At 52.4% G+C, this 13,301-nt stretch overlaps 1 protein-coding gene across 1 annotated transcript; it reads left to right on the forward strand.

Moving 5' to 3' along the window:
• Positions 1-8,977: 8,977 nt before the first annotated feature.
• Aplnr (apelin receptor) lies at positions 8,978-12,879 on the forward strand. The gene has a single exon (XM_071616161.1). It carries the CDS (start codon positions 9,532-9,534, stop codon positions 10,672-10,674), a length of 1,143 nt encoding a protein of 380 aa, XP_071472262.1. The 5' UTR covers positions 8,978-9,531; the 3' UTR covers positions 10,675-12,879.
• Positions 12,880-13,301: the final 422 nt, after the last annotated feature.

The raw sequence follows: 13,301 nt of genomic DNA on the forward strand, positions 1-13,301 counted from the left end.
AGGAGCTATGGGACTCAGACAAGGTTTTTGTGCCTCAGTTCTATACCTCTAAACTGGGAATAGCAATATTCCTGGCTATCATTATTGACCTTCCCTACCCCTAGTGTTATAGTGAGGATTAAATGAGATAACTAGGTTGGTGCAGTGCTGCACACCTGTAATCTCAGAGGCTGGGGAGGCTGAGGCAGGAGGATCCCAAATTCAAATCCAGCTTTAGTAACTTAGTGAGACCCTGTCTCAAAATAAAAAATAATAATAAAAAAGAGGGGTTGAGGATGTGGCTCAGTGCTTGAGCAACCCTGGATTTAATGCCTTGTTCTAAAGAAAAAAAGAGGGAGATAACTGTAATAGGCAATGTTTACTGCACATTCTCCCTGTGCCAGGAAGAAACCTAAATTTTTATCGACTCTCGTAATTCTGACAACTGCTATAGACTATTACCCCTGTTTTACAGTTGATGAAACTGACGCTTGGAGAGATGGAATAGCACCTCCAGGATTTAAAACCAGGCCTTTTAGTCTCCAGAGTTTACTCTTTCAATCGCCATCCTTCACGAACCATGCCTGTTGACACAGAGTATGCACAGAGTAAGGATCAGCCATTGCCATTATTATTATTTACTACTATCATTATTGCTATGTAAAGATTCCTGGCTTGACATTTATGTCTACGAAGCCCACTGGTCTTGCAAATTATCCTTCTATTGTTGGAGATCTAAGCCTAGAGGAATTTCTCCCCGCTACTCAGCCTCACCATCTCTAGGTGGAGGAGAAAGCAGGCTCCATCTGTGAGGTACCTCGGATGCTCTCCCTCCGTGAAGTACCAGCAGGTCCTACCTGGGTGCAGGGAAAGATCCTCCTGGCTGCGCAGCTGTCAGGCCTCTAGAGCCAAAGTCAAGCTCCCTCTGTCGCTCAGAAGCCACCTGACCCTGAACCAGCCATGTAACTTCTGATCCCCATTTTACAGATTGCTTTACCAGTCTGTAAAATGGGGATCAGAACATGAGTCCCTTTAAGACATTTAAAAAAATCAGACTGGGAAAGAATGCACAGCACCTAAGTGTGCTTATACAGTGCCTGATAATAAGCTTTACCTAATAGGACGCGATAAACTTGATCTATTACTGGTAGTTGTGTTTATGTGGGGGCTCTCATTCAGGGAGAAGAGGAGACACTTCTCTTTGCTTCTACCTCATCACAAACTATTTGTGATGGGAAGATTTAAACCTGAGTTTTCTCTAATTCAGAACTTTACCTATAAAGCTGTCTCTCTCTCCCCCCCCTCCCACCTTTGTATTAGGGATTGAACACAGGGCTGTTTTTACCATGGAGCTACATCCCTAGCCCCTTTGTATTTTTTATTTTGGGACAAGCTCTCTCTAAGTTGCCGAGGCTAGTCTTAAACTTGAGATCCTCCTGCCTCAGCCTCCTGCGTGGCTGGGATTACAGGTGTTTACCACCGTAACCCCCTGAAACTGCACCTTTTCTAATGGACCTCCTCACTCCAACCTACCTTCAGAGATGCTCCAGAGTGAATATCCTAAAGGTTAGATCTGATCCTTTGGCTCACTGCTGTCGAACAGGAATATTACATAGGCCATGTACGTACTCTTAATTTTTCTGGTAACTACCTTAAAAAAAATAGAAGAAACAAGTTAGCCTCATTTATGTTTATTATATTTTATTTATCGGTAACATGTTTTATTTGTCCTAGCAAGGATAATTTGCAAGACCAGCGTAAATATCAAAATATTAGCATTCATATTTTTTGTTTTTTAGTTTATAGACGGACACAATACCTTTATTTATTTATTTACTTATTTATTAATCTTATGTGGTGTTGAGAATTGAACCCAGTACCTCACACGTGCTAGGCAAGTGCTCTACAACCGAGTCACAACCCCAGCCCCAAATATAAGCATTTTTTGGGGGGTGGATACTGGGGATTGAACTCAGGGGCATTTGACACTGAGCACATCCCCAGCTCTATTTTGTATTTTATTTAGAAGCAGGATCTCACCAAGTTGCTTAGCACCTCACTTTTGCTGAGTCTGGTTTTGAACTCGGGATGCTCCTGCCTCAGCCTCCCAAGCCGTTGGGATTACAAGCGTGCACCCCCGTGCCTGGCCAAATATCAGCATCTTGACATGCAATCTACAGGAACAAATGCTAATGAGATAATTTTGTTCTTTTTTTTTCACACTAAGTCCTTGAAACCCAGTATTGGACACCTGCAGCTCACGTCTGTGTGCATGGCCACGGTCCCAGTGCCCCACGTCCACATTGTGGGGAGACCTCGAGCTGCTCTTTATTAGTGGTGAAAGGGCCAGCGCTCATTTTTCTGGCCTTAGAAAACTGTAACCCTCCGGCATTTTAATCTCTTTCGTTTCGCATCTCTGTGGCTTGAACCACCTCTTTCCGCCCGCATGACATCCTTGAATATTGGGCTCTTTGCCCCCCCTCTCTCATGGACTCCTAACAGCAGACCCAGGAGGTAGACACTGTAATGACCCAGTTTCTTGCCTGTGGCTGTGACTTCTAAGTGGCAGCACTGTCCCCGACTCCAGCCCTTCTGCTTGGGACCACTCAACTCTATTGAAGGAAACACAGTCGACGGAGCAGTGCCCAGGCTGGGATGGCATGGACCCTCAGGGGCAGGAGTGAGCGTCCTGTCCACAGAGGTATACAAGAGGTCTCTCAATGGCCCTCAGACAGAGGGTGTAGCAGAGATTTCTGCACTGGCCTTGGGGGCGGGGCAGGTTGAAGATGCCTTTTGCATCTGCGAGTCCAGGATGCTTTCCCGTCTGCAGAGAGGGGGCCTGCTGTGGCCTCAGGGTGAAGGGCTCCGTTTCCTCCTTTAGCGGCAAGGCAAGGCCGTCCTTCCGAGATCCAGGGGCCCTGTGAAGCCCCTGGGGTGCTTGCGCTGGTCCCCTCCCCTGGAGGGCCCGGCTCCGCATCCTGCCATTGTCAGCGCTGATACAGGACCTCATCAATTTAGACTCACTGTAAATATTTTTGGAAACTCGGCCTTGCTCTCCTGAAGGTTGGTAGGGCTGAGTGTGAGCTGGCCGGGGTCTTGTCCGTCTCTTCCTGACCTCCTTCCTGCCTCTGCTGTTTCCTGTCCTAGCCGCCTCCTGCCCAAGTCCCTCTTTGCAGCTGGACCAAGGCCAGGGAGTGCAAGGAGGGGAGAGCCCCTTTTGGGGTGGGAAGGGGACCACCGGGTGGCCCCGGGACCCCTGCCATGAAGCTCTTTCCCCTGGGGTCTCACTTTCCTTGGTGGAGTCCAGTGTTGGGGGGCTGGATTAGTGGCTGTAACCTTTCCACCGTCAAAGCCTGCTGGGTTTGCTTTCCTGTTCTCTTTTGGGAAGGCATCTGTTTATCTAACCCACCCCATTTGTTAAATAAAATGAATTCATCCTCGGTTTTTATTCATCAAAGGCCAACCGGAGTCACCACACCTACTTGCTAAAATCCGGGCTCAAGGTGCAGACTCTTGGTGTGGAGAGAGGGTTATCTGGTTGCTGGGTGTGGAAAGGCCGGGCGCTGATGCTGGCCCTGTGTCCGGCCTCTGCCACACGGCTGTCTTCTGAGGACTGCAGCCTCAGCTTGGGAACCTCAGCCTCGGTGGGTTTTTGAAGTCCTGCCTGTTCTAAGCCACAGGCGCCTAGCCCCCCTCCAGCTCGACCTAAAGAAAGCCTGTTGCTCCTCGAGTTTCAGAGATGGTCCCCATGGGTTCATAAGAGGCCAGCTACGTGTGGTGTGCTGTGCTGAGTATGGGGGACAGGTGGGTACTGGTGGACGAGGGGAGTCACCGGGTAGGTGGGGAGATAAGAAAAGGCTTCCAGATTCCTTACAAATAACCCACCAACCAGGGTTTGGTGCTGCGGAGGGGGAACAGGTTCTCTTCTGATCCTGCCATCCCTTGGCTGAGAGGCTCAGTTGACCTTTTGACCTCTTGCAAGACATCCACTGCTCCAGCCACTCTGGGAGCCACTGTCACCATACCCACAACCACAGGAAGCTAACCTGGCTTCAGCGTCCTCGTGTACAAATGCAGAAACTGATGTTCGGGGTGGGGGAGGTTTGCTCAGGGTATGAAGAAAGCTAGTCACTCAGGTTTCCCCCACATAGAGAGTGACCCCCAAGAGACCCCCGCTGTCTGTGCTTTCTGAAAACCCCTGTGTGTATTTACTCTGATGGTCACCCAGCTCCACTGTCTTTGCATTGCAGTTGCTTGCCATCCCTGAGTTCCCCCTCTTCCCCACCTCTGGACCCTAAGTGCAGAATTTGGGGTGTGCGTCTGAATTGTTTGCACTGTGTGCCCAGTGCCTCGGATAGAGTCTGGCACGTAGTAGCTGCTCAGTAAATATTTGTTCTGTGAATTAGTTCGTAGCCAAGACAGGATTGGAACTTGTATTCCTGAATCTCGGGCTAGTGGGCTTTCCTGCACTTGCTGTCCCCACACACAGCTCAGGGACCTCTGAAAGTTTGAACTCTGGCCTGGGGGTTGGAAATAGCACCAAATGGTGGGAAGGGGTAGGGGAGGAACTGCTGATGGAGCCTCTGCTTTAATTGCCTCAAGGCAGTTGACCATTTGTTGGAGTCAGATAAGCTGCTAAAGTTGGAGGGGTGTGTGTGTGTGTGTGTGTGTGTGTGTGTGTGTGTGTGTGTACCTGGGGTGGGGTGGTGCAGACACAGGGGAGAGGGGATTTCAGAGTGGGCTGGGTAGCTAAGTTTCATCTAGCCTGCTTCCATGGTCTCCCCTCCCCTCCCCTCTCCCTCAGATAAAACCATCAGCTGTTAGGGACCCAGCTGTGGCTGACTCCGGGGAAGGAGAGAGAAAGACCCCATTGCTCTGAGTGCGTTCCCAGGCTGGAGTTCAAAGCAGACCTGTGAAGTGAGGGGCTGGAGCAGAGAGAGCTGGGCAGGGGAGGTGAGAAGTCAGCCAGGACAGAGGCTCTGCTCCCACTTTGATGTTTCCAGCCCAGGGCTTCCGGCAAGTCTGGGTGGGGTCCCAGCAGAAGGTTTCAGCTTTACCCCTCATCCCAAATTCTTGGAGAGATCCAATTAACCCCCTTCCTGTCTTCCAAGTACGATGTTTATCCAGATTCCTGATCCCATCACGCACAAGCTCTTCCATACTCGTGAATGGTGTGCCCAGTGCACACTCATGCCTCGTGCAGATACAAGCAAGCACGCTCTTCTATGCACACGAATGCATACACCGGACGCACCCTCACCTCTCCATGCAGCGCAAGCCCGGTCTGTTCATAAACCCCTGCAGACTTCAAATCCAAGAGGCCTTTCCGCACACACAGAACTTGCATTCAGAGTGCACGCAGCCACACACATCACAGGCACAGGGCCACTCCAATCTCGGCTTTCTAGGTCAGGGACAAGCCTGGCTGTGGGGTGGGTGAGGGCTATTGAACCACTGACTCCAGAGGTCTCCCTATAGTCTGGACTCTCCTTAGAGGACACTGCAGCAGGTCTGGAGTACTTCACTGCCAGGGGCTGCTCATCTCAGGCTCTTCACAATACCCTGAAGAAATCACTCAGGAGAGCAAGAAGTCCCCCGGGAAACATGCTTGGACCTCTCCAGGGCAGCCCTGCCCCAGGGACTTTGGCCAATAGTTCTGCCTTAGCTGCTGGTTTCCCAGATGGCTCGGAGTAGATTACTCTGGATCAATTTAGCAAGAAGTTTCTCTTACTAATGCAGTAGAATGACCCCGGAGTGAAGATGCCCATGTCACTGTAATTTAAGAGACATTTACCAGGGGCCTACTTGAGGGGCACAGAAATGAAGAGCAGGTCTCAGGCCCAGGTCTAGGGTACATCTAGCACATGGTGACTTCTGAGCCTTGGGGCATGCAAGGTCAGCCTTCAGCTACTGGAACCCATCTTTCGTCCTCTGTGCTGAGTGGTGCACTGTGGGGCAGGGACAGAGCAGAGCCAGGCTGGACCAGGAGTGAGGCTGGCTGACTTCTGTTCAAGCTGCCACTGCAGGGGACATTCAGGCCATCTGGCTCCAGCTGGCTCTAGGTTGGAGGCTGGTTCTTATCAGCACTCCACCTCCTCTGGTCCCAATCAGTCAGTGGTCTCCTCCCAGCCCTGGTCCCCATTCCCTCCTCTTTCAATTAGCCTGGTCCTTCTGGTAAGATTAACTCTTCTTTACCCCCCTCTGGGGGGTAAAAGCCTGGAGGCCAGAGGATCAAATACCTGCATCCATATTCTTTCCTAGGGGGTCTCCAGGCTCCTGGTTTGGGATCCAAGTGGATCGGCAGGGGGAGGGATGGGGACCAACTTCAGGGATACTTCAAGCTCACTTTCTCCCTGCCCTCTGTTGTCTAAGCTGCAATGGTCATGGGCACACGTGTCTTTCTGAGAGAATGAGGGAAGATCTGGGATGTTAGGGGTCTCAGCCTCAGTCTTTACCCTGGAATGTCCAGAGCAGCATTAAAAACAAACAAACAAACCAAAAACCAAATGACTTGGTCTGAGCCAAACTGACCCCTGCTTAACTCTTGGGTTCCTCCCAGTACATAAAGGAGCCTACCATGGAAGAAGTCTGACGTGGCTGCAGGTTTGACCCCTTGTGCCCAACCATGCCGTCAGATCATAGAAAAATCCCTCCTGCCACTCTCCTTGGAACTGCAGAAGCAAGAAGGCCCAAGAAATTCCTGCCCTGTGTAGGATGAGGCCGATGAAGCTCAGGCTCTGGGTCCTACTGTGTGTCCTGACTCCTGTTTTGTAGACACTGCCAAGATTCCAGGGTGCTGCTGTCTTTCTAGTGGCACAGGAATTCTCTTTGGCTGGACCCTGTGGTTTCTGGATCAAGTCTGTGGCACTAACCTTAACTGTACCAACTGTTGCCTGGCAGGATTCTTACACCCTGTCTAATCACAGGTGGGAAGTGTTTATAAACACTGGGTTTTCATCTCACCCCAAAGAGCTTATTTTAAAGTAAATGACAGGTGTCCTAGCATTGTCCTTCATTTCTATAATGCCTAACAGGTGACAAACCCAACTTTAAAAGGGTTGGAGGTTTTTCTTTGGGAGCATAGTGGATTAGTCTATGGGCTCCAGACAGCTGTGGTTCCAGTTCTGGCTCTGATAATGACCTTGACCAAGTCACTTCACCTCCCTGTGTCTCAGTCTCCTCATCTGGTAAACTGAGGTCAATGGGAGTCTCTACCTCCTACGGTGGCTGTGATGATTAAAAGAGAAGGGACACAGGTATGCAATGCTTGGAAGATTGCCTGTCCACAGCATGTGAGAGCCGCCATCTTCCTAAGAATCCCAGGCTCCCCATCCCACAGGGCCTCTGGGTTACCAGATGGCCCTCAGGGTCTTCCTCACCTTCTCCTCCACCTTCTCCTCTGCATTTCTCCATTCACCCTGTGGTGTGTTTCCATTTCTCTTTCTTTGCATTTTATGTTCCTTCCCCTACTGCCTGTCTTCCCTGTGGTTCTCCCACCTTCGATTTTGGCAAGCTCTTGTTCAACGGCTACCACCTGGGGTGTTTTACCCATCTTGTATGTTTTGAAAAAAACCGAGTTCATTTCCAAATCTAGAAATTTCTCATAAAAATCCAGTATTAGATATTATTTTGGAAAAAATCCTAAGGCATGGTAATGCTGGCTCCACGTGGCAACCAGAGGCTGAGCTGAGGAGGTGGCCTTCTTTTTCTTTATTTTTGGGGACTGGGTCTTGTTGTGATGCTCAGGCTGGCCTGGAACTCCTGGGCTCAAGTGATCCTTCTGCTGTGGCCTCCTGCTGGCTGGGACCCCAGAGGCCCAGTCTCTACCACTCCTGATTGTTGCAAACTGGCTGTTTTACCCTTATCTCCTTTTGGTCTGGTCCTTGATTTGGAGGCCTGTGCTGTGGAAAGTTTTCTGACAAACTTTCCCTCCAGACAGTGGATTCAAGCTTTGTAAGTCCTTTGTCTTGGATGTGGCCAAGACTCATCTCCTGATTTTGGTCAGTTTTACTTCTGCCCAGTATATACATCTATTTTCCCCAGTGCTAGGGATCAAACCCAGGGCCTCGCATGAGAGGCACATGCTCTACCATTGAGCTATGTCCCCAGTCCTCCTACCCAACTTTAGGTGGCCTCCCCAACTCTTGGAGGGTGGTGGAGCTTATACTGCACACCCTTCCTTTCTTCCTGCCCACAGATCCCAGAACAGCGATCAGATGCAGGAAAGGGAGTTTCTATGGGACTCTAACCATGACATACACTCAGTGGGGGCCGTTTTCTCTGCCTCCTCCTCTAGTTCAGCTTCCTGATCTTACGCGGTCTCATAGGAAACTCCCCGTCTGTGCAAGGCAGTAAGAACCTGAAGACTGAAAAGTGTCCACGTTCTCGCCTCAGAGGAATTCATACACCTATTCTTCTATACACGGCTCTTCTTTCCATCCACTCCCTCATTCCAGACCCTACATCTACTCTCTCACTCAACAACCACTGAGTGATACCTTACATAATGTTCTGTGTGTGCTTGGAGAGGAAGAATAGCAAACCAGCTATGACAGAATTTACTCTGTGAGCTTCAGCAAGACCTTTACCCGGCCCAGCCTTAGTTTCCCCCATAGATTTAGTCACTTTACTTGAGATCATTTTGTCCTGGATTTCTTTCATCCTGTCACTCTGTCCTTAATCTTCTAAAACTTACTATGCCATCTGCCAACTTAAAACTCCCATTCAGAGAGAGGGCTGAAGCCAGGAGCTGGAGGAAGATGAAGGAGAGGGAGGTAGAGAGACACAGTCCTAGTGTGAAGTGTGGTCTGGGTGGGGGGGCAGGAGTGCAGGAAGGGAGCGGAGGGACAGACCCACTGGCCAGGAGGGCCTGCCAGATGCTGGGACGGTCCTGTGAAATCTCACACCCTCCTGGCCCCCTGCCTTCCTTGGCTCCAGGTCAGACTGGATTTCAGTCTGCATAATTTGTCCCATTTAGATGACAACAGGCGGGTGTAGAGGACTGAGAAGGGGGTGCCCTAAAGGGCAGGCATGAGGTGGTGGCCAGAGCAGACTGGAGGGATGGAGTCTCCGGTGAAGGTGGGTGTCGCCCAGAGGGAGGGGGCGGGGCCAGGAGGCGCTGCAGCCCTGCAGAGCGCAGATAACAGTCCGCCCAGCACAGCAGGGGTCAATTCCGTCTACTTGCCCAGTGACACGAAGGGGAAAAAAAAAGTGGGCTGTAACTTAAAGATCTTAAGACTCACAAGTGAGGGGTTGGTCTGGGGGTGGGAGGAAGGAGTGACGGGTGAGGAGTGGAGACAGCAGCCCAGGAGGGTGCAAGGAAGTATCTTAGCTGAGGCTGGAGAGAGTGGGGGGAAGTCTGCAGGGACAGACATCCTCCAGGGTCCAGAATCCAGAGCAGCTCCTCCTGCCTGCCGGGAAGGGCTCTGAGCACTGCTGCCCTTCTTGGCCACTGAGGCTCAAGCCAGAAGCCCAGGGTGTTTGCTGTTGGTGACAGAGCCACGAAGCTGGTAGCTCTGGGACTCCCTGCCCATCTTCTTCTCCACTCCCGGCATGGAGGAAGGTGGAGATTTCGACATTTATTATGGGGCAGACAACCAGTCTGAGTGTGAGTACACGGACTGGAAGTCCTCGGGGGCGCTCATCCCCGCCATCTACATGCTGGTCTTCCTCCTGGGCACCACGGGCAACGGCCTGGTGCTCTGGACGGTGTTTCGGAGCAGCCGGGAGAAGAGGCGCTCAGCTGACATCTTCATCGCCAGCCTGGCCGTGGCCGACCTGACCTTCGTGGTGACCTTGCCACTGTGGGCCACCTACACGTACCGGGAGTATGACTGGCCCTTTGGGACCTTCTCCTGCAAGCTCAGCAGCTACCTCATCTTTGTCAACATGTATGCCAGCGTCTTCTGTCTCACCGGCCTCAGCTTCGACCGCTACCTGGCCATCGTGAGGCCAGTGGCCAATGCCCGGCTGAGGCTGCGCGTCAGCGGAGCGGTGGCCACGGCCGTCCTGTGGGTGCTGGCCGCCCTCCTGGCTGTGCCCGTCATGGTGTTCCGCTCCACCGGGAACTTGGAGAATAGCACCAAGGTGCAGTGCTACATGGACTACTCCATGGTGGCCACCTCGGGCTCCGAGTGGGCCTGGGAGGTGGGCCTGGGGGTGTCGTCCACCGCCGTGGGCTTCGTGGTGCCCTTCACCATCATGCTCACCTGCTACTTCTTCATCGCCCAGACCATTGCCGGCCACTTCCGCAAGGAGCGCATCGAGGGCCTGCGGAAGCGCCGCCGGCTGCTCAGCATCATCGTGGTGCTGGTGGTGACCTTCGCCCTGTGCTGGATGCCCTACCACCTGGTGAAGACGCTCTACATGCTGGGCAGCCTGCTGCACTGGCCCTGCGACTTCGACATCTTCCTCATGAACGTCTTCCCCTACTGCACCTGCATCAGCTACGTCAACAGCTGCCTCAATCCCTTCCTCTACGCCTTCTTCGACCCTCGTTTCCGCCAGGCCTGCACCTCCATGCTCTGCTGGGGCCGCAGCACATGTGGGGCCAGCTCCCACAGCAGCAGCGGGGAGAAGTCCGCCAGCTACTCTTCCGGGCACAGCCAGGGGCCCAGCCCCATTGTGGGGAAGGGTGGAGAGCAGACACAAGAGAAATCCATCCCCTACAGCCAAGAGACCCTTGTGGTTGACTAGGGCTGGAACCAGAGAGAAGCCTGGCTCCCCTGGCCTGTCCCAACCTCTGCTCTTGCTCTCTGCGAATCAGGTAGCACGGCTGCACCTTCTCTTTGCACCTGCCCTGGGCCCTGACTCCGTCTTGTCCTCCTCTGATTTCTTCATTCTTTCTTAGACCTTTGGGACTGAGCAGAAAGAGGCTGAGCTCTGCAGTCAGACCTGTGCTCTGCTGCTTAGTACCTGTGAGATGGCCTCGCCCAAGGCTCACTTTCCCCTCTGTATCAATGGAGGAACATCATGCAGACCCTAAAACATTGATGTGTGAGAACGGATCCAAACTGTGCTTCCTTCCATCCTTTTCTGAGATCTTTGGCTTCTTTTCTCTCTCCTTCCTTTGAGTTTCCCTCTAACTCTGCAAGTTTTACTGTTAATCCTCATCTTCTAGCTGCAAGCTCTCTCCCCACATGGATCCCCCCTTCCCAGTCCTTCCTTCATCCTCATTTACTTCCGTCCTGCAGGGCTCCCAAGAGTTAAGGATCCTGAAGCTTGCAAAGACTGACCCTGCCCATGCCCTTACCCTGTTTTCTGAAAGCCAGTTAAGGAGTGGGCCGGAGCTGTGATGAGCTGTGTGTCAGCAAAGAATTAACGCTCCAGTCGCCGGGGCCAGGAGCTCCAGGATGTTTCCTAAAACTGGATCAGTTCTCTGTCATTTCAGGCACCAGGGCCACCGTGATCCATGCAGAGAGCTTCCCTTCTTGCAGAGTCTCTGTGATACCCACCACAGATCCCCTAGATCCTTTCCTTCTTCCTCTATTGTTGGTGAGAATTGGACAGCAATGGGCTGATGAAGCTACGGAGTTTTACTACTTGGTTTTAGCACGTGAATGGGGAGCTGAGAAAGGAGAACAGAGAAGAGGCGCTGGAGGGCCGTCTGTGTTGGTCTGTGTGCTGCTTGGCTTCCCCCTCCCCCAATCCCCATCCCTCCAACCTCCTCTGGAATTGTGAACCGAAGGTCTTTCTCCCACCTCCCGCTCCCACCCCGTCATCTCCCCGATGTTTTTCCTGGGTGCTTGTGCCAAGAGTCACTTGGTTGGGGTGAGGATGCTTGCTTTTTGTCTGTGTGAATATATACATGAATACACATATCTCTATATGGATGAACATAACATGGTGAATGTCATGGATGAATGAACTTGGATGGATCCCTGCTCCCTTCCCCTCTCCCCCGCCACCATGTCTCTGCTTGTCACACTGTACCCTTGAAGGAAGAAGAGACACGTGGAGGCAATTTAGAATAAAAATGAGTGCACCCCCCACTGGATTTGGGGGCTCCAACGGCTGGTCCGTACTTTAAAAAGTCTGTGTTTGACCTGGCTGTCTGCAGGGACATCCTTCCCAGAAGCATCTGGGGCCCAAGGCTCGGGAAGGAAGTCCTACTGAGCTGGGTTTCCATTCCTGCTGTAATTCTATGGTGGGAAGAAGAGGCTGGCCAGAGCTTCCCCTGGCCCCTCCCCACACCTCCCACCCCGTTTTGAGTTTATTTCTCTCATTTATCTTTCTTTTTCCCAGGGTCAGTGGTCCCCTTCCCAAGGAGGGGGTGAGAGGCACAGGGTGGGTTTTGTCTCCCCTCACCATCAGGACTGAATCTCCTGGCTTCTGAGACTGGGTCGGGGGCTGGGGACAGTGAGTAGAGCAGTCATGGAGGGGCTGGTGGCCTGGTGTCCATACTGCCCGAGGGACCTCAAGGACAAAATTAATCATGGGGCCTTTTCGAGCTGGAAATGGGGTGTGTGTATTCCGGGTTTTGTTCTTGAAGGACTCTGGAAATGAAGGACAAGATGTGGACAGAGATGGGAAGAGCCCAGCTTGGTGTAAATGGACATGTCGGCCATCCCTGGGATGGAGGTGGCTCTGGGAACAGAGGGGGAACAGAGGGGCACTGGCTCCTCTCAGCTTAGTCTCCCCATCTCAGACCAGAACATCCCACAGAAGCCGAGCGCCACCCTCAAGGCACCCAGTCAAGACTGGAGGAGGCTCTCGAAGGCCAGAGGGTGCTCCCGAGACTCTCCTGAGTGAACCGCAGGGACTTCCTGCCGGGCACTCAGGCACGGTCTGGGGCAGTGGCAGAGGAGAGTGCCTTCTCCCCTTCTCCCCTTCCGCAGAATGCCTGTGCTCCTCGCTGACCTTGTTAGTCACTGTGTTCATCAATAAAACTGTTTTGTGTAACTGTCGTGTCCGGAGCCTCTTCTCACCCAGGTGTCTGGGGATGAGGGAGAGAAGCCAGTTGGTGGGGGTTTCAGCAGGAGGTGGAATGAGGCGAGGGGAGCAGAGGGAGCCTACGGCAGGGAGCCACATGGGAAACGGGAGAGGAGGGGGGGTGTGAGCAGATGGTGATCAGACACCAGTGAGGGGAAAGGATGAGGCGAGGAGAAGGAGATAAAGGAACAGGGGAGCTGCCAGGCGCTGTGCTCTGAAAGCCACAGAACACATGGACACACATTTGGGATCCAGAGCACAAGTCTGGGGAAAAGTAGCAGCATTTACTGTGTTCACCATCCCTAGAAGCCCCTCAGACGATTTCTGGGGAATGCCAGGCTGAGGGAGGCCTGCACCCTGATACATTCTTCCCAAATTAAAGTGGACACAAA

The sequence above is a fragment of the Marmota flaviventris genome, chromosome 9 (assembly GCF_047511675.1).
Source record: "Marmota flaviventris isolate mMarFla1 chromosome 9, mMarFla1.hap1, whole genome shotgun sequence".
NCBI classification, from domain to species: domain Eukaryota; kingdom Metazoa; phylum Chordata; class Mammalia; order Rodentia; family Sciuridae; genus Marmota; species Marmota flaviventris.